Source organism: Gopherus flavomarginatus, chromosome 5 (assembly GCF_025201925.1).
Source record: "Gopherus flavomarginatus isolate rGopFla2 chromosome 5, rGopFla2.mat.asm, whole genome shotgun sequence".
Taxonomy (NCBI): Eukaryota; Metazoa; Chordata; order Testudines; family Testudinidae; genus Gopherus; species Gopherus flavomarginatus.
Genome location: NC_066621.1, coordinates 8349120 through 8368906, shown reverse-complemented (window position 1 = coordinate 8368906; position 19787 = coordinate 8349120). Strand labels below are relative to the sequence as shown.

General features: G+C 53.4%; 2 protein-coding genes across 2 annotated transcripts in view; both read right to left on the bottom strand.

Moving 5' to 3' along the window:
• Positions 1-983: 983 nt before the first annotated feature.
• On the bottom strand, positions 984-18038 carry AMPD1 (adenosine monophosphate deaminase 1). The gene is made up of 15 exons (XM_050954301.1): positions 17847-18038; positions 11948-12122; positions 10592-10754; positions 9164-9329; positions 8050-8269; positions 7471-7600; positions 6839-7033; positions 6398-6529; positions 6099-6262; positions 5791-5917; positions 5027-5190; positions 2963-3083; positions 2108-2281; positions 1713-1823; positions 984-1362 (listed from the first exon to the last, which is right to left on the bottom strand). The coding sequence occupies exons 1-15, from the start codon at positions 17866-17868 to the stop codon at positions 1204-1206; spliced, it is 2223 nt and encodes a 740-aa protein (XP_050810258.1). The 5' UTR covers positions 17869-18038; the 3' UTR covers positions 984-1203.
• The window catches only part of NRAS (NRAS proto-oncogene, GTPase), a 90383-nt gene continuing 82634 nt past the window's right edge, over positions 12039-19787 (bottom strand). Inside the window, exon 6 of the mRNA XM_050954412.1 lies at positions 12039-12122. The gene's annotated coding sequence lies outside the window, so the exon portion shown is untranslated. The remainder of the gene's footprint in view (positions 12123-19787) is intronic.

Here is a 19787-nt window from a genome sequence, read left to right as displayed (position 1 = left end):
CTTGTGCCCATTCAACACAGCCATAAGTCATGGCGATGTCATGATCAAAGTAAGAATTTAGCTAGGTAGATGAGACTAACAGAGAAAGGGCATTTGTGTACTGATGACAGCTGAGAGAGAAAACAGCAGCTGTTTAAACCATTGGGGGGACGGCTCATAGTTGGGATATTAGGCTATCTGCTAACAACCTGGGCTGAGGCTTACAAAGGCAAGGAAAGAATTTGACCATTTCACACTTAGGGTGCTGAGTAACAGCTTCTGAACAAAAATGGACTAGTGGGAGTTAGGCCAGTTATTGGCTACCACCTGGGATTCACTGGCTACTCAATTTGTCTTTCAGTCCAGTGAGAGCAAATTTCTTCCTGTCACTGGCTCAGGGCAACACAGTTCAGCCAGTCCCCCACCCAGACACCTCCAGCACATGCTCATGTGTGTGTGAGAGAGAATGGATGCCTGCCAGCTCCACCCTTCCCTGACTCCCATCCATGCAGGGCTGCTATTGCCTTCTGGCATATTGCTTACATGGGCTCCAAGGGACAGAGCTAGTATAGCCTTGATGTGGTCCTTGTTCGTGCCCCCTCACTGTCAGCACTTGCCAAGAGGATGGGCGGCTTCAAGCTTTGCAGGGCTGATTCCCTCAGAATAGGCTTATCCACACAATGTGAGCTGGTGCAGTACAGCCTGTCGCAGGGCTGGGAGGTACTTCACATACAGCATTGATACAGCACTTGTAGAAGGCTGGAGCTGAGTCATTTGCTTCTGATTTGTGAATATCTGAACAGTCAGAATTTGTGTTGCCACCTCTGGTGATTTATTCGCCAATCACAATATCTGATTTTTTTAATTAAAGCTCCAGCTCCTGGAGTACTGTGATTAAGAGAGATTCTCACCTTTTGCTTGCAAAAAGTATATTTCCAGCCCTCATGGCTACAGAGAAATACCTGAAAACATGACACCAAGTGACCCAGAAACCACACAGCAAAGAAAAAGAATCCAGCTTTATTATTTGTTAAAAATCTCATGATTTTCAGGGCCTGACTAGTGATTTTTGAACATCCAGGGCTAATAACATCATAGAGAAAGGACATGATCTCCCAGTGCTGCTGCCACAAGAAAGCAAAGGGCAGTCATGGGTGGGGCTCTGGGCTGCCCCAGGCCCTGACAAAGTGGAGGAGGCATCAGGGTCCAGGCAGGTTTGGGGATCTACTCCGTGGTTTTCAGCCCCTCTGCAATGAGGTTGAGTTCGTAGCACCAGGTTTCATAGCGATAGGCTATGCGGATCTGAGCTACATTTGTCTTCCAGATGTTGTTGCCTTGGGGCCCCTCCTCAAGGTAATTCTCCCCCAGGAATTTGGTCTTCTCCTGGCAGAGACAAGGGAGCAGAATGAAAGGCACTGCATGGATCTATGCCCTCATTTCCCTCTGACAGCTTCCCTCTGCAGGATCCCGGCTGCCCATGCTGTGCACAGGTTAGCGCTGGCAGGCCTCTGCAGCCTCCCAGAGAAGCTGCTTCTGTGTCTCAAATTCCCTTTAGCACCAGGTCTGAGGTGTCACTCTCCGAACAGGCAGAGCCATCGCTCCAGCTCCCCCACCCACTCTGATGCACACATGGAGACAGCTGCAGGAAGGGACATCCTCACTGCCAGGCCACTAGCGAACTGCTGAGCAGGTGGTCCCTCCCCCAGGGAGATGTGGCAGACAGACAGACATACCTCATGGGACAGACCACACTGCAGGACACTGTTCCTGGCAATCTCACACATGTCACAGGTGCTGAGTTTGAAGACTTGGGCAGCAATGGCATATTCCTCCATCAGGGGCTCCTAGAGCAACACAAGAATCATATCGGGGGAGAGGAGCATGCACAGTGCTGCACCAACAGCTGGCCCTGCAGACAGATTCCTCCCAGTGCCTGCTTCACAGCTCTGTGCCTATGGGGGTGCAGCAGGCATTCCCATTACTCTGTTACAGCAGTGCCCAGGGCCCTCTCAGAGCAGGGCCCCATTGTGCTGGGTACTGTACAAATAGCTCCCATGTCCCCATACTGAAGTGCAATGGAAGGACCCTGAATGGTATTTCCATGCCCAGGCCTGCGCTGGCACCATACCTTGGTGTAGTGGAACTGCATGGGATCGTCTGTGGAGAGAGAGACCATCAGGCCTTTCTGGTGGAAGTCCAGCAGCGGGTTTTTGGCGTATTCAAGGAAGAGGCTGTTGTTGCTGAGCGGGGACATAGCAATGGGGATTTGGGCAAGAAAATACAGGTACTGCAGCACAGGACTCTGAAAGGAAGAGCGTGTCCGTCTTCAGGACAGAGGTGGGGAGCAGGGCGGTGGCAGATGCTGCTGCTTCTCCACTACCTACAGCCCAACCCTTCCATGCCCTGGCAAAGAGAAATGGGAGGCAGAGCTCATGGCTGCTTTCTGAGAAGGGGAGGGTCAGTCACTGTCCCATAAAACCACAGAGAGTAGATCTGGGCTTTGCTCTTGGCTTAAGCCAATTGGTTCCTCCATGGTCTGTGCACCCTGCAAGCACAGATTCCCACCTCCTCAGCATTTTCTCCAAGCAGACGGCCCAGAGCAGGGATCTCAGTGCTGGGGAACACGTAGTGCTCCAGGTGGGGGGCTGTGTTTGAGTGACATGGGACAGCATATTACAGTTCAGTGTGTAAAAGTCATGTGGAGTGGGGCTATGGCACCAGACTGGGGCTCAGGAAACCTAGATTCAATTGCCAGCCCTGCCACACACACCTCCAGGTTGGTCTGGGCAAGTCACTTAATGTCTGCGTGCGGGCCCCAGCCCTGCAGGGCCAGTGGGAGGGTATGAAGCAAGAGCCACTGGCATTGGCTGTGAAGATGGGCCTTGGCCAGACCAACCCCCTGCACCGCTGGAGCCATGCAGCTCATAAGAGTGGGGGCGGGGGCAGGAGGGAATGACATTAAGCGACTCTCCCCCATACTCACCTTCTTTAGGTTCAGGCCATGGGAGATATTATCTGCTGTCATGAAGGCTGCGAGCAGGTGGGTGATGGCCCCGGCTTCCCCGCAGTGGGGTCGGAACAGGAAGGTGTTCATGCCGCGTTCCCTATGTATAGACAGCAATACAGTAACCCCTGTGTATGATGGAAACCTCTCCAAGCCAGGAGCTGCAGCAGCACCCCCAGCACCCCTAGTTCCAGCACCTAAACATGGGGCTAATGCAGGGAGTAGGAGGGCATTGCTAGGTGGGAGCTGAAGCTGAGTTGGAAGCCCACTTCCAGGGAGGGACCCCCAGAGCCTAGTCAGACCCTCTCCCAGGGCCGAGATCCCCAGAGCCTAGCCAGACCTGCTCCCGGGGACAGGACCCCCAGAGCCCAGCTAGACCCGCTCCCAGGGAGAGGACTCCCAGAGCCCAGCCCAGCCCAGGCCCAGGCCTCAGTGTTTGCCCTTTATTCTCCCTAGTGCGTTCAGACTGGGTTCAAGGGACAGTCTCAGCTGAGCCCAGGTGTTTGCCCACAATTGCTCATGTCTCCCCGCTATCAAGGAAGCTTCAAAAATGCCTGGCTCTGGGCTCCCCCACTGGCCAATCTCCACCCTGGAAGCACAGACCCCAGCAGATCTGCCTTTGCACCGCCTGCACAGCACGAACACAGGTCCCTTTGTGCTTCTGCCAGAGGCAACTCACAGCCAACATCCCCTCCCTCCATATGGGGCGCAATGCCCATGTGATGCATGGCTAGAAAGGGTTAAACATCCTGCAAAATAAATAACCCTCAAAAGACACTGTGAGGAGATAATGTTTGTGTTTTTGTGTAGTTACATATGTATGAGTAAGGTCCACAATGTAATCAACAGTCCCTGTCTATGCTGTATTCTGATAATTCAGAGCTCAAAAGAACATCCTATAATTTAAATGAATTGTAAACACGGGATATCTCTGTATTCATCTCTCTTTGAAATGTATAGCAAATAATCTGTGAATGATGGAGGAACAAGCAAATTGCCTTATATTAATTCTATAGCTAAGTACTGGTGATGGACCTCCTTCAAAGTCATGCTAATTACCTTTCAAATTCCAACTTGTCAAAAGACATGAAATTGTATAAAAGATCCTTGGGTCCCGATTCTGACATTTCAGATCTGCTTAGGCTTCATCAGGGGAAGTTAGAGTCCCAAGACTGAGGTCCCAGTTATGCTGGTACACCCTGAATATGATCTTTGGATATTGGACTATAACCTATGAACTATTTCTGAAAGAACTCTTTGAAACTACAAAGCTCACCATCTATGCGATTAATCTGAACATCAGTGAACTGAACTCATGTCTGTATGTATATTGATCTTTTAACCCCACACTCTCTCTTTTGTTTTTGAACAAAGTTTAGTTTAGTTATTAAGAATTGTCTGTAGTGTGTATTTAGGTAAGATCTGGAATATTCAATAACCTGGGAGGTAATGTGTCTGATCCTTTGGCATAGGTAGAACCTTTTATTTTATATGATGAAATAAGATTTACAGTCATTTTCATCATATTTGACATGGGTACCCAGATGGAGGCCTGAGACTGGATTACTTTAAGGCAGTGGATCTCAAACTTTTGTACTGGTGACCCCTTTCACATAGCAAGCCTCAGTTGGATCCCCACCCCCTAATGAATTAAAAACACTTTTTAATATATTTAACACTATTATATATGCTGGAGGCAAAACAGGGTTTGGGTGGAGGTTGACAGCTCACAACTCCTCACATAATAACGTCATGACCCCCTGAGGATCCCAACCCCCAGTTTGAGAACCCTTGCTTTAAGGGAATTGTGTTGTTTGGACTTCTGTGTCACCGTTAAGGTAGTAAAGAAGCTGGTTTATGCTGGCCTGATAAATCTAAGTATTGGAATATCCACCAGCTTTATGGGGATTGTCTAGCCCAATCTTTGCACCTTGCCCTAACTGAGTGACCACAGCTGGTCCCCACTAGGACCTGGTCACAGCCCATGAACAAGGTCCCCACCAGAGAGCACCAGCAGCACAGATCCCCCATGCAGTGACCCACCTGCGGAGGTTGTTGAGCACCGTGATGTTGGCGTACATGTAGTACAGGTAGTAGGTGTAGGACGGGTTCTTCTCATGGCTCCACTTGTCCGGCTTGGGGCTCTTGGTGGAAAACATGTGCCCACTGTGCTTGGACTCGTCGTCCACGCTATCAAAGCCAGTGATCTGCTGGCGCAAGCAGACAGGAATGGGTCAGGCCCACCGCCCTCCCCTGGCTCCTAGGGCTCTCCCAATTGAGTGGGTGCTGTGAGCAAAGCCAGACATCACCTCCCTCTTCATGGGCTAAGCAACCTCGGACACCCATCTCCCCTACCCAGGACACACGGCACTGTGTGCCTGACACCGCCCTCACCCCAAGCACCACAGCACATGCAGTGCAGGAGGGTCCCAGCTCCCCCAGCACATCCCCTGCCCACCCTGCTCAGAACCCCATGCAGAGCCTGGCACATGCAGAGCAGGAGGGGTGCCAGGCTCCACCCGCTAGCCTGGGCCCCTCTTAATGGCCTAGCACCAGGCAACTCAGAAGGGAGCTTGCTCGCTCATCTCACAGGCCTCCCTCTCCTGCCACTTCCCAACCCCAACCCATTTTTCTGGTTGGGGCCAGAGCAGGGAGGTGGAAGGCCGACTTTCCTGACCTGTGAGGGAGGGCTCGGTGCTAATGCCGAGCTTACCAGTATGGCAGATAGTGGTGGGGTTTGAGCCCCAGAGGCACCACCCCTCCCCTCAGCACTTCGTCAGGCCCAGGCCTCTCTGTGCAGCACTCACGTGTCGCAGGAATACGCTCAGCTCCTTGTTGGCCTGAGGACTGATTGTCGCTTCAAACACAGGCACAAAAATATTCTCCAGCATCTTCCCAAAGTGGGGGAGGAAGTTCTTGGCCCTGAACACGTCGCTGGGGACAGAGACCAGGGTTAGCCTCCAGCAGGAGAGCTGCACAGCTCCCAGCATGGACAGAACACCTCCTCCTGTGGCCCCTCTACAGATGCCCCACAGCTGCCACGTCAGTAAGTCAGTATGTTCCTGCTCCCGCCAGCCTTGCCCCAACACCCGGAATCTCACCCCATGGCACGTACTAAATCCTGGGCACTTGGATCATCCACTTCATGTTGGGGGAGTAGACCCTGTGCCTGTTGAACCAGCTGGCCAGTTTGGGCCACTCCTCCGGCGAGCGCCCATAGATGGACAGGCGGGGTTCCGCGTGCTGGTACTTCGCATCCTCCAAGTCAGAGCCGACTTCCTGCAGATGCAAGGGTGCAGGTGGTCACGTGTGCCCCACTCACATGGCTGGAACTTGGCATACTGTGGGCACACAGGCCCCTTCCTGCTGCGTTGCGTGCCCCTTGTGTCCCGCCCATCCCCCCCCCCCACTCACCTTGATGAGTGTGGCAAAGTACTCGCCGTCGATGGTGTTTTCTGTCTTCAGGTAGAGGTCACGCAGCTCACTGGCTCCCACCGGGTTGTACTTGTCATTAAACTTGTCAAAGCGCTGGAAGGTCTGGCGCCCCTGGGGTGCAAATCAGGGTCAAAGCCGAGGGCAGATAATGCTTCATGGACCTAAAGGGGCAGGATGCAATGGACTAAGGCCTCGCTGGAGAGCAGAGGGTTAACCCCAATTCTAGAGAAGAACATTGGCCACCCTGCCATGGGACAGAGCTGGTGCAGTATGTGCCTGGGGAGGGGTCCCGGGTGACAGAAGGCATGTGATGGAGTGTCCCTAGAAGAAGTAGGTGAGGGTGCCCATGGGTCATGTGAGAACATGGCCCTGCGGGAGGGCAGGCATGGGACGTCTTACAGCAGAGGCCAACAGACTCACAGCGTGAACATCCAGGGAATCCACCGTCAGGTCATAGGGGTGCATGTTGAGCTGCTGGAAGAGCTGCTTCAGGGTGAGTTTCTTGCCCTTGGCGTCATACACGACCCTCTCCGCGTCCACACGGTACGACTTCTTGATGAAGTGCAGCAGGTGCTTCTGGTTCATGCAGGCCGCAGCATGAATGTGGGTGTCCACCTGCGAGGCAGAGGGGAGCCATCAGTCTAGCCAAGGGCCAGGTGGTTAGGAGGCCGGGCAGCTGGGCCCGTAGAACGGAATGCTGCTGACACTGACTGCAGCCATAGCAAGTCTACCCTGGCATCAGGGAGCACATCAGCCTGGATCCCAGTAAGCGATGGTAACTACTAGGGGCTAGCAGGGGGTACACCCTGTGCCTGCACCCCAGCCACATCTCTGCACACTCACGCCTCCGGGGGTGACCCAGGGCCAGCTCAGGGGTCACAACAGCTTGTGCTGCCCCATAGAGAGGTGCGAGATGGGGAAAGCTGCCTAAGCAGCACCAGCGCCTGCACCCCCTGCCCTATGGCGGAAGGAGTCAAGGCAGATCCTGCATGCCCCTGGCTCAGCCCATCTGACAGGCCAGCAATGTCTGTGCATCTGTCCCAGGCCCTCACCTTCCTGCAGTTGTAAAAATCCCGATGAGGGTTGTTCTTCAGCTCCTTCAGCTCCTCCATCTCATTCAGCATCTCGTGCACACTGAACTTGGAGGAGAGGAACTTCAGACGCCGATGAGCGTAGGTTTTCCTGACAGAGACAAAGGGTCAGAACCCAGGTGCATTCAGGCCCAGCTGAGTGCACGGGACCTGGGGATGCTACAGGTGGTGCAAACAAGGGCACGGCTGCCACGCAGCTCACATATGTCATGAAATTCCTGCTGTAATGACCTGAATCCTATAGTGCCAGTGGCTGGGCAGTGACAGCATCCTGACAAACTCCTCCAGGCCAGGTTTCAGTCCTAGAGGGGGCTCAGCCATGGAGGTCTGCAGCAGGGCTGGGCTCCTCTGGGCACCAGGGGCCTGGCAGGTATTCCTGGGGGCCTGGCCAGCCCCTCTGAATGAAGTGGGAGCTGGTGTCCTGCCTGAGGGCTGCAAAGTTCTGCAGTGCACAGACCCTGGCAGTGCTGGAGCACAGCTGGACTGGGGCCCCCTGACATCCCTCTGTGTGACAGGGCAGGGGCCTGGCTGGGCACTTACATGGGTCCCTGTGCAATCAGGGCAAGGAGGAAGTTCATGTCATCGAGGAAGTCCTCGAGGTTGGGGTAGGGCAGGTCCTTGGGTTTCCCTCGTCTGGCAGCCGCTGTGTCGGCATAGACGTAGACCACACCGCTCTGCATGCAGACGCAGTAGCCCAGGTCCTCGGGCAGATTGTCCGACCGGAAAGGGTCCTCACCCTCCTTCACAGGGGGGCTGAACACTGTCCCGAAGGCAGAGTGCAGGTAAGCAATGGGCCTGGCAGGCCAGCCTCTGCCACATGGCTGTACTCCAGGGCTGAGGGAAGAGTCAGCACCGGCCTGCTCATGAACACAGGTAGCACACCCTGGAACCCAAGGCCAGGCCAATGAGTGCTCAGCATGGGGCCCAGACAGACACAGGCTACTGCTGCCAATGTGATCCTATGGGGACCCTTCCCTGCCCCAGTGCCTGGACTGCTCCTTGCCTCTCCGGTGTTGGAGCTGGCATCCCAGCTCTCTGGATGCTGAGTTTCTCCAGGCCCGCAAGGCCTGAGCAAGAGCACCGCTTGCCCAGAGACACAAATTGCTGGTGGAGCTCTGACAGCCCTGGAGGGATCTGGGGCATGGAAATGAACAAGTGTATGTGGGGGACCCCGCAGCCACAAGAGATCTGTTTTCACATAGTGCCTTCCTAGCTGCTGTGGCCAAGCTTGCTGCACTCAGCAGGGGACAGATCCCTTCCTCAACCTCACAGCATCCTGGGAGGAATCACACCAGGCGAGACAGGACAAGTCACACTCCAGTGTGAGCGCCAGCGGAAGATGGTTCACAAGGCAGCAGGGTACCTTCTCATCCCACTGGGAGCGTGGCAGAGTTAAGGCATTCAGAGGGGCTCCATTCCCCTCACATCATGGGGTCAGTCTCTGCAGGAGACTGGTTCCAAGCTGGTGAGGCTGCATTCCTGTAGCCTCAACAACAGGAGTCATTTCCTCCAGATAGATGCAGGTTCAGCACCCCAGGCACTGCTATCGGGGACACCCCCTCGCCTGCACAGCCCTGGGCTCCCCAGCTGTTCTTCAAAGGCTTCCTGTTTGTGCTGGTTGTGAGTTACCCTGGAAGTCATGGCTGCTAGGTACCTGGGCCATGCCCATCATCGGCTTGCCAAACCTCGCCTTCTATGTTGCGCAGATACTGGGACGGGGTCTTGGGGAACCTCTGAAACGATTTCTGCATGTATTTCTCCCGGATGCACAAAGCCCGGTAGAGGCCTCTGCAGACAACTTCAAAATCCTCAATTGTGACCTGCAAGAGTTCTTTGTTGAGGACATTGGTGTGTGCAGCATGTGGGGGCCTGCCCTGGGCCTGTGGGAGCTCCTGGCCCTGCTGGGATGCACAGACAGACATGCTTGCTGTGCACGTACTGGAGAACAGCTGAATCAAGGCAAGGCCTGGGTTCCCCTGGAGCCCGCCCCCCACATGCCTGGCCCAAGCAGTCAGCCTGGCAGCCATTCTCCAAGCCCTGCCCTTTCAGCCTGGCTGACAGCATTGTGTGCAGCTCAGTGGCCAGGGCCAATGGGAAAGGTCCTTGCTGAGATAGAAGGAAAGCCCCAGAGGTCAGGACAAGCCATTAGAGGCACTGTCCTGAGGCGCAACTCCCAGCTGCTATCTGACATCTCACTCTGAAGCTGCAACCTAGGGTGCTGCAGGGGCTATTTTAGGAGCACAAGCTGGTCCCGCTTCAATTTCAACTGATCTGGCACATCTAATTTACTGCAGAAGGCAAGTGTTGTGTGGGCAGCCCCGGGAGGTGAGCCCAGGTCTCTGGCGATCGACAGGAGCAGGGGATTACTACCCAGCAGCTGCAGTGACTGGCTGGGACCATGGCTAGGGAGTGATTCTGGAGCAGCCATCTCAGTGCACTGGGGACTGTGTTGCCAGAAGAACCTGTAACCCACCCCATCCTGTAATGGCCCCTGCTTTTGCTGCTTGGCCCCAAGCTGATCCAAGATGGTGGGGCTGCATCTGCGCATGGTGGGGGCTGAGGTGAAAGGGGCCTCTCTGTGATTCTCCACAGGCAGTCACTGAAACAGGTGCGTGCACGCAATTCACACGGTGACAGAGCTCAGCGAATGCACAGTCACAGCCTTGCATTTCTGCCCCCCTGTCCTGGCCTGGTGACTGGCTGGAGGTACTAAGGGGTCTCATCAACTGTTCCATCTGCCACCCTCCAGCATCTCTTCTTGAGGGGCCACAAGGGCCCTGTGCCTTCCCAGCCATCCCACTGAGAAGAGCCCATGAGTTTCTCTGCCACATACATTGGCTTGCACCTTTGGGATCAGTAGGGAATTAGCAGGGTGCTGCCATCTACCCAGACTGAGCTGGGAGAAGTGGCCTGTCCTATGCATTTAAACAAGGGGTACTCATGTGCACATTCCCAGCTCCCAGGTGACAGCAGGGATTGAGGCAAGCAGCCAGGAGAGAGGAGTGCAGAGGACATGGAGGGGGAGACCAGGAGAGCAAATGGCGCTAAGATGTGGGAGGGAGCGAGGCACACTGGAACTTACCCCTGAGGCATAGTCCCCTGTGATCTGCACACGCTGGAAGTCGGGCACAGACTGGTACAGTGGTGAGGCAGCGATGAACTCCTCAATGGTGGATAGTTTGGTTGCAGAAGTTTCAGCAATGGGCAGAGCCAGTGCAATTGTCTTCAGGGAAATCCGCTTCTTCCTGCGAAGGAGGCGGGGACCACCTCAGCCTGGGCACTGGCAGCATCATGTGCCTTGCAGCCATGGCAGGCCCTGCCCAGCTCTAGGGGTCAAAGGGCTAAGCCCAGGTGTTCAAAGGGAAATAGTGCAATTAGCAGCATGTCCTTTCCTGTTTCAGCGCAAACCTGGGCTGTCTGCACAGATAGGACAGTACAATCCAATGCCTTGGCCATCCCAGATGCTGTTTGTCTCCCTGGGCCAAGCCATGGGATAGCCTGGCTGGCGAGGGACATGTTCCCGCTCCTGTCCCAGGTCTGCCAAAGGGTGGGGTGGGGGAGGCAGAGGCTGCAGCAGAAGCTTTGGTCCCACAAACTTGGCTCTCCGGAAGTCAGAGCTTCATGATGTTTCCAGCCATAGCAGGGGTTTGCAACTTTTAATTTGACACTAATCCTAGATTATTGTCTGGAATAACTGGACGCTGTCTGAGTACTTGCATGGCCCTTGTCACCACAGTCTCTGAATGCCTCACAGTCACTAGTGGGGGTTGCCCCTCTGCCCCCTGTGCGGCAAGGTCGGTAAAGCTAAGTGATTGGCCCAAGGGCACACAGGGCATCTGTGGTGGAGCCTGGACCAGGTCCCTCATCTCGAGGCCCAACCCAGCACTCATCTCTGGGGAGCAGTGGCTGAAAGCACCAGCCTGTGGGCGATGCTCAGGCAGCATGATGAGACCTGCAGCACAGAGCAACTGGACAGACAGGCTTAATGGATGTATGGCCGGAGTCAGTCAGGTCTTTCAAACACTTTCACAGGAAATACCCATCTCTTACGACAGGACAACACTCCTGGGGCCACCAGACACCAGCATCTATGGAGGAGTGTGTGCTGGAGGCAGGAAGGCTGCTTGTGCATGTAATGTGATAGAGCAGCTGGAAACAAACAGCATGAGCTGTCCAGGAGGCTCGCCATGGCCATGGCCAGGGAACCTCTAGCCAGACAGACAGTGGCCAGCCCAGGTTGTCCCAGGGGGTTCACTGAGATATTCCCAAGCCATAGTTAAAGTTTCCATCCTCTTCTCCTGGTATAAGGGCACGCAGAGGCAGGGCAGGGCCCACAGCTGGGGGCTAGCAGGGCCAGGACAGGTGTCAGAGGTGGGAAGCTTTCAGCCTGTCTATCCCCACAGTGCCCCAGGCCTACTGCCCCCCACCCAGCTCTCACCGCTTGTCAGCCGTGGCTGTGGTCTCCTGGTGGATCATGTGCTCCCTCATTTCATGGTGCAAGATGGGGCAGATTTCTTCTACGTCAAAAGGTGAGATCTCATGCCTGCTGTCCTCATCCTTCACCTCAGAGGCAAAGACCTTCTCAGCGAAGAAGCGCATTGCCTCATCCATCTCTGCAGGGAGAAGGTGCCCTGGTGACCTGGCCAGTCTGCACCCAGCCACCCATGACAAGGCAGGACTCCTCCCACCGAGCAGGATGAGGTGCTCCAACCCCCATACTCATCTGGCAGAGCAAAACTCAGCTTTGGTCCCTTCTGCCTGCACTTCATCTCCCAGCAGGACTGCGTGTCCCAGCCACCCAGTACAGGAGAGCAAGGGAACAGCAATTGTCATCATGCTAATCTCTCAGGGCCTGTCATGGGCTAAGTGGGGCGAGAGACTTGTCCTGACTAGGGTGACCAGATGTCCCGATTTTATAGGGGTAGGCCCAATTTTGGGGGCTTTTTCATGTACAGGCACCTATTACCCCAACCCCTTTCCCAATTTTTTACATTTGCTATCTGGTCACCATAGTCCTGACTTCATCCAACTCTATAGGCAATGCTTGCTTGGGGCAGATACAGAGCCGAGGGGAAGGCTGGGGCTGAGCGGGGAACAAGTCCATGGGCAGGGGACTGAGTGGAAGTGGACGCAGAAGGGGCAGGCATGTAGGAGAACACACAGGAGTAGAGTGAGAGTTAGCACAAGCCCCTCCCTGACCTCCCAGCTGGGTGCTGCTCTCCGCATGTCACCTACACACAGCATCCAAGATAGGATGGAGGCAGTGATGAGGATGAAGAGCTGCTCCCCAAGTGGTATATGGAACATGACAAGGGACTATACGCTCCTGAATGGTGTGGAGAAAGTGACTAGGGAAGTGTTATTTACCTCTTCATATAACTCATGAATCAGGGGTCACCCAATTAAATTATTAGTCTGCAGGTTTAAAACAACAACAAGGAATTACTTCCTCACACAACGCACAGTCAGCCTGTGGAGCTCATTGCCAGGGGCTCTTGTGAAATCCAAAAGTACAACTGGGTGCAAAAAAGAACTGGATGAGTTCATGGAGGCTAGGGTAATGAAGGGCTATTAGCTGAGATGGTCAGGGACTCAGCCTCATGCTCTGGACATCCTTAAGCCTTGGACTGCCAGAAGCTGGAGCTGGATGACAGGGGATGGAGCATGTGATAGTTGCCCTGTTCTGTTCATAGCCTCTGGCACCGGTCACTGTCAGAGACAGGACACTGGGCTACATGGGCCATTGGTCTGACCTGGTGTGGCTATTTTTATATTCACTTGACCCTGAGGGTAGGGCTGGGAGAGCAGGAATTTCCCTGCTGCTGCTCCAGGGACCTTGTCGAGCAAGTGGGACTCGACATTTGCTAAAGACGATCCAGCCTGAACTGGGAGAGCTGGTGCCTATGCTCAGCGCCATGGACATGATTTGGTGGTGGTCCTACTCTGTGCCATTCAGGGCCTTCCACAAATGAGGGATGAATGGCGCTGGCGTTTGGCTGCCCCAGACACCTCATTGCCATTTGGTTGTGCTCCACACTCTGGGGCCAGAGGCTGGGGCCGCTGGAGTTTCTGGCCTGTTTCGCGCCATGGGGCTGGAAGCGCTAGGTAAGGGGACTGCTGGCCCCCCACTGACACTCAGTGGGGTTTTTGGTTGGCCCTCGCCAGTGCTTTATTCGTAATGGGACTAATGGAGCACTGGCCCCTCACCCAGTGTCAAAGGAAAGGGAAAGAGCCAATGAGAAATCAGGAGCCTGAGACTGACAGTCCCCAGGGCGAATGGGGAGAGGTCAGTGCTCCAGGTCAGCCCGATTGACAGGGCAGACAGGCCAATGAGGGAGTTAGGAGCCTGGGGTCCCGACCTCTGAGTGCGCTGGAGCTGCAAGGCCGAGCTAAGGGGAAAGCAGGGGCAGGAGCTGGACCGGGGGCAGAGCCAGAAAGGAGCAGCCCAGAGAGCAGAGCTGGGCCGGGAGCAGAGCCGCGCCGGGCAGAGGGGCGGCCCGGGGAGCTGCGCCGGAGGCAGAGCCGCAGCCGCGCTGAGGCAGGAGCTGGGGCCGTCCGGAGCCGAGTGTGGTGAGCAGCTGGGGAGCGTGAGGGGGACCCCAGGCAGAGGGCCCAGTGCAGGGCGAGGTCACCAGCCAAGGGGTGTCACAGGCCGGACTGGGAGGGGGCAACGGTGGGGGAAGGGCCCTGCCACCTAGTGTCTGAAGGCAGCGCCGGGTTGCCAACTTTCTGACCAAACAAAATCAAAAACCGAACACCCCTGCCCCGCCCCTTCCCCGAGGCCCCGCCCCACTCACTCCATCTCCCCACCCCCACTCACTCGCTCATTTTCACTGGGCAGGGCCCTTTCTCAACCGGGTGTTTGGCTGAAAACTGGCAACCCACCCACAGCGTCCCTGCCTTTTTTTGTTTATTGGTTGCTGTTTAATCAATCGTGTTTGCTTTGAACTCTATATAATGAGCAGTGGTTGGGGACATGGCCGGGGCGGGGAGAGCACCCGCCATGGGGACACCCTAGCCGCCGTCCTAAGTGACCACAACAAGACTGGGATCCAGCCCCCCAGGGATCCTTGGCCCGGCCTTGTCGGGGTTAAGAGGACTCTGCCCCATGGGAGGACCCTCAAGGGCAGGAGGGTTCCTGAGTGAAGGGAATAGGAGTGAGGACTCAGACCCTTTAGCTAGCCAGTTCCACAAGGGTGGTGTATGTGATTGCCAACTCTCCAGGATTGCCCTGCAGTGTCCACAAATTAAAAATTAATTTTCCATTAACGATTTTGTCTTGATGAAACCTCCAGGAACAGGGCAGGCCTTAGGTAAAATGGCACCTGGGGTGAACTAGCATTTTAGTGCTCCTGACCCCTGCAGGCGTGGTGCCCCCCTTTGTCCCTGGCCCCCATAGACTCTCCACCTGCACCCCCAAACCCTGCACTCCCTTGCGGCCTGCATCTCCAACCCCTGCCCCTCTCTTGCACCCGAACCCCTGCATTGTGCCCCCTTTGCCCCTAAGCCCTGAACCCCTCTCCTGCGCCCATGTGGGAAAACTGCCCTGGATGCATGAAGCAGCTGGCATTGCTGCTTGCTCTCCCCCCCTGCCCCCAAACACTGCTCCTCCATGCACCTGTGGGGGCTGTGAGAGGGAAGCAAGGACCGGCCTCACGGCTCCCTGCATCCAGATCACTTTCCCCTCCTGGGCTGTGTAAGAGCTTGGTGTTGCTCCTTGCTCCCCCATTCACAGCCCCCTGGGGCAGGACTCAGCAGAACATCGGGGGAAGTATCTGTGCATCACTGCTTGTCCATGGCACCCCTGGGCAGTTGCTTGGTGGCCTGCCCCTAAGGCTTGCCCTGTCCAGGAATAGGTCCAGCCAAAATTGGCAACCACTTAGGCCAGAAAAGTCCCCACGACAGCAGAACCATTCCTTGGCTTACATCTAGAAAAGTGTTTCCTTAAGCTACCAGATGTTATAGCAACAATGGAGCATGCAGAAACAGCCACCTGGGAGCCAAACCAATGAGCTCCTGTACCCCTCAATGTGCAAATTGAGATTGCTGGAAGGGAAAGGGGCCTGTGCAGGAGGCCAGCATAACTATGCACAACTGACATGCCACGTAAAGCTGCAAGACACTAGCAAGGACTCAGCCACTTCTAGGGGGTTGAAGCAGTGTCTGGCCTCCTGCACGGCCCGCTGCAGGCCACAGACACTTTGGAACAGCTCCAGAAAGCGAATGTTCCCTGGACCTAACTGCCCCACAGTGAGCCTGGGCAGCCCATGAACGGGAGCTGAGCAGCCCATGAATGTGATGTATGGCAGGAGGGATGTGAACTGTGATGCGCAGAAGGCTGGAGGATGGCCTGTGCTGGGGATATGCACATGCAACACCACTTCATGGATGTACAACGAGCAGGTGATGAGGTGCCAGGACTGGGCCCCAACTGCATGACAGAAACAACTGAACTGGGGGAGTTCCTACTCTGAACCCACAGCTTCTACTCTGACATGGCCTCAGGGAGGAAGCAGCATTTTATCCTCAGCATTTGAATTTCAGCTCTAAGGTTCCACCCTTGAGAGACGGCTGCTGAGGCAACCTTGTTCCCAGCAGCTGCAAGCTCCTGGGGCAAAGAGGCTCATGCTCAACTCTGCATCCAGCAGCAGCATCACTGCAAATTCAGGAGTTGTGTCCATTTCTCAGCAGTTCTGGTTTTCTATATAAGCAGCTCCAGATCTATGTGACACAAGGGACAGGCAGTGGTGAGTTGCCGTGAACCTGAGGGATGCACTGAGTTGTTGTAGCTAGTTGCATTCTCATTATCAGAATAAATGCAACTTCTGAACCACTACTCTGCTCATATCTTGCTGGCAGATGGGGACACTGGGTGTGTGGGTTTCCCAGCATTTGCAGATGATCAGTTTGTCCTCACCATGTCCACAGTAGAAGGGGAGGGTGCAAGGGGCTGCGCATTGTGGCCCCCTGACCTGGATAAAGGAGACTAAGGCTCTGCTCTTGGTCCCAGTCAAGTCTGTGGATTGACTGCAGTGAGAGCAGGAGGTGGCCAGAGAATGCTAGGTTAGCATGAGTCACACAGCAGAGAAGTGAGGTGCTTGTTAGATTTGGGAGAAAACTGATGTTTCCTGGCATGTACTGCTGAGAAATGACTACTTCTTGAACTGTTAAGATATTGCCATGGTCATTTGTCTATTGGCTATTTCTAGTGATAATTTGTCTGATTCATACCCCAGCAGCCACACAAGGAAGGGCCAGTAATATTCATGTTTCTCTTCTGCTGTTGGAGGTAAAATAAAAACAAACAGATGACCAGCTCTCACAAGTCCCCAGATGCATCTCCCTCCCATCAATATTAGCATTATAGGGACAATCCCGATATTCAGGGCTTTTTCTTATATAAGTGCCTATTAGCCCTCACCCCCGTCCTGATTTTTCACACTTGCTATCTGGTCACCCTATAGTACGCTGAGCCATTAACCTAGCACAGCCTTACACACCTCGCTATACCTGGGATGCGGGCAGACCCGTGGTACTAAGGCTGGTCTGATAAATGCTGGAGGCTTAATGAGTAATGGAGGAGCAGGAAGGATTTTCAGTCCTAAGCTACCAAGTCAGCTCCTTACCCTTGCTGCAAACTCTTCACGTTTCTGCTCCACGTTCTCCCCAAGCCACAAATCATTTCTTGCTAGTTTAACGTGAGAAGAGCATCACAGCTTCAGTGTCCAAATCTGCAGGAGCACATTGCTTCTCTACTTGCCAGACAGAACAACAGGGAATCTCCAGTAGCCCCAATTCTTTTTGCCCACCCTCTCTCTCTTCAGATACATTCATGATACAGCCAGACATTTGGCTTCAGCTGGGGTGCTGGCATCAGGCACAACTGCAAGTTGAGTGTTAGGACTGAGCCCAGTTGGCTTTACCACCACTCTACATGCTCAGCAGGTCCTAGTTCTGGGACCTGTCCACTGGCTTTGCCTTCTGCATGGTGGAATCCATTCACCTGGCCATTTAATTCAGTGCATTTATTTGCAGTCATGCATCTCCCTTATTTGGCCTATCATTCTGTACATCTTATGTGAAATCCTGGCTCCATTAAAATCAACCGCAAAACTCCCCTTGACTTCAGTGGGGCCAGGATTTCACCTTGTGTCTGTGCCATCTACAATATAGCATGTAGCTGCCTCTTTATCCCCAAACAAAAAGCAAGAGACCCCCTTTAAGCTTTGGTTGCTGCCATCTGCATCACCAGACATAATGGGCACATCAAGAGAGACTTTGCAGTTTACAAAGAGAACTCTCTGGCTGCTCACCTCATTGGCTTTTCTTAGACCTACCTGCAACTTTCACTTGTGGCATCTTTGCTACAAGCTGTTGGAGCCCCAAGTAACCACTGCAGTGAGGGAGTGCGGGCGGCTGAGTGAAGCTGCACAACAGCCTAACACAAATTTTACTGCTCTATATCCCTGTGTAACCAGAGTCCCCTCTCTAAAAGGAGAGGAGGGATCAGATGTGGAACTATTTAAAGTTGCAGCCAAGAGCAGTCTTAGTGAAACAGGTGAAGCCGAAGGCCAGCATTAACTTTATTGACCCTGAAGTACCAGAAAGCTAATGCAGAACTTAGAGTCTGTGCCACCAGGAGACAATTCCTGGAATTATTCATCATGCTCGTTTGACTTGGCAAATGTTGACATTATTCCGATATTATTTGACTTAGCAAATACTGGAATTAAAGAGATGTTCCTGTTTAAAGAAACACCTGGAATGCGTACAGCACAGTATGCTGACAAAATCACTCTTCAGCTTCTGACTCAGCAGTGTGGGGAACTGTGCTGCCTGGGCAACAGGGGGAGCAGACAATACTGGTCTGTAATGGGCCCAGCTGCTGGCTTTGTTTTTATTTATCGGGGAAGAGGTTAAAAGAAACAATTAAAATTAGTACAGCTCAAGCAAAACATCCAGGGCTAAACTTGTCATAGTCACACAGCTTGTGATTGTGTAAAAGAAAACAGACTGACCAGTTCTCCCGCAAGAAGACCTTATTATTATTTGCATTACTGTGGCCCCTAGAGACATCAGCTGAGTTCAGGAGCCCATCGTGCTACACACTGTGCATACACATAGTGACACTACCCCAAGGAGCTTACAGTCTAAACAGCTGGATGATCTAAAGGAAGTATTATCCACATTTTGCAGATGGGGAACTGAGACAGGGAGAATAAATTATTTATCCAAGGTCACACAGGAAGCCTACAACAGAAGTGCCACCAGTCCAGCACCTTCACAAATCATTTCCAAGTCACTCAAAGAACCTTTCAGAAACATTTCATTCAAGTTCTGTGGGTGTCACTGCTTCTCATGTTAATGCTCAGCTGGGTTATAATCAAGATACTCTCAGGGGCTCTTGGACTATATCACTGATTTTTACACTCTCCAGTTATCTTCCATGATGGTACATTGGGACCTGCCCTTTGCCAAAGACTCTTGGCAAATGAGTTGCTTTACTTGCCTGCAAATGAACATGCAGCTGGCAATCAGGAGAATGGTGGGATGGTCCGTCTCATGTTATGATTATTTATTTGTATTACCTTAGCACCTGGGAGCCTCATCATGACCCAGACCCCATTGTCAATCAAGAGAGATTTCTATGCGCTCTCCTCGGGCCTGGGCTTTATGATCTTGGTCTAAGACATTGTGAGATATAGAAGACTGCTGACAAAAGCCAGGGCTTGCACTGCTTCCTTTTATCCCTGCTCCTTTGATTAAGCTTTATAAATAATAAAATCTGAGACTTTGTTTTAGGAACCCAGACCCCACATCACTGTCTGGATGATTCTTTTATTTAAATCCTATAAAACCAATGTCTCCTGCACATTATTACCCTATAAAGGCTACATTTGCTTAAAATGTTTTTGGGTTGGATGTCAAGGTCAGAGGATTCACATCAGAAACCAAGAATGACCTTGAAGGCTGAAATTATTTCTTTTTCCTATGATCTCTCAGTCCTCTCACTGTTTTAAACTGAAAAGTCAGTTCAGCTGAGCTCCACTGATAGGTTCACCTGAAGAAACATTAGTAGGGATGTGTTATGTGATACAATAATCAGAATTAAATCTTCGTTAAGTTGAAACACTGAACATGAAAGTGTGATCTTTCCATTTTTGTCCAGCTGTGAACTTTTTCAGCCTTTGGTCTGCATCACCAGTGAGCCATTTACTCTCAGCATAAGCAGCCTTCCCAGGCACAGGCCTCAGAAACCCAGCACTAAATTCCTGCTA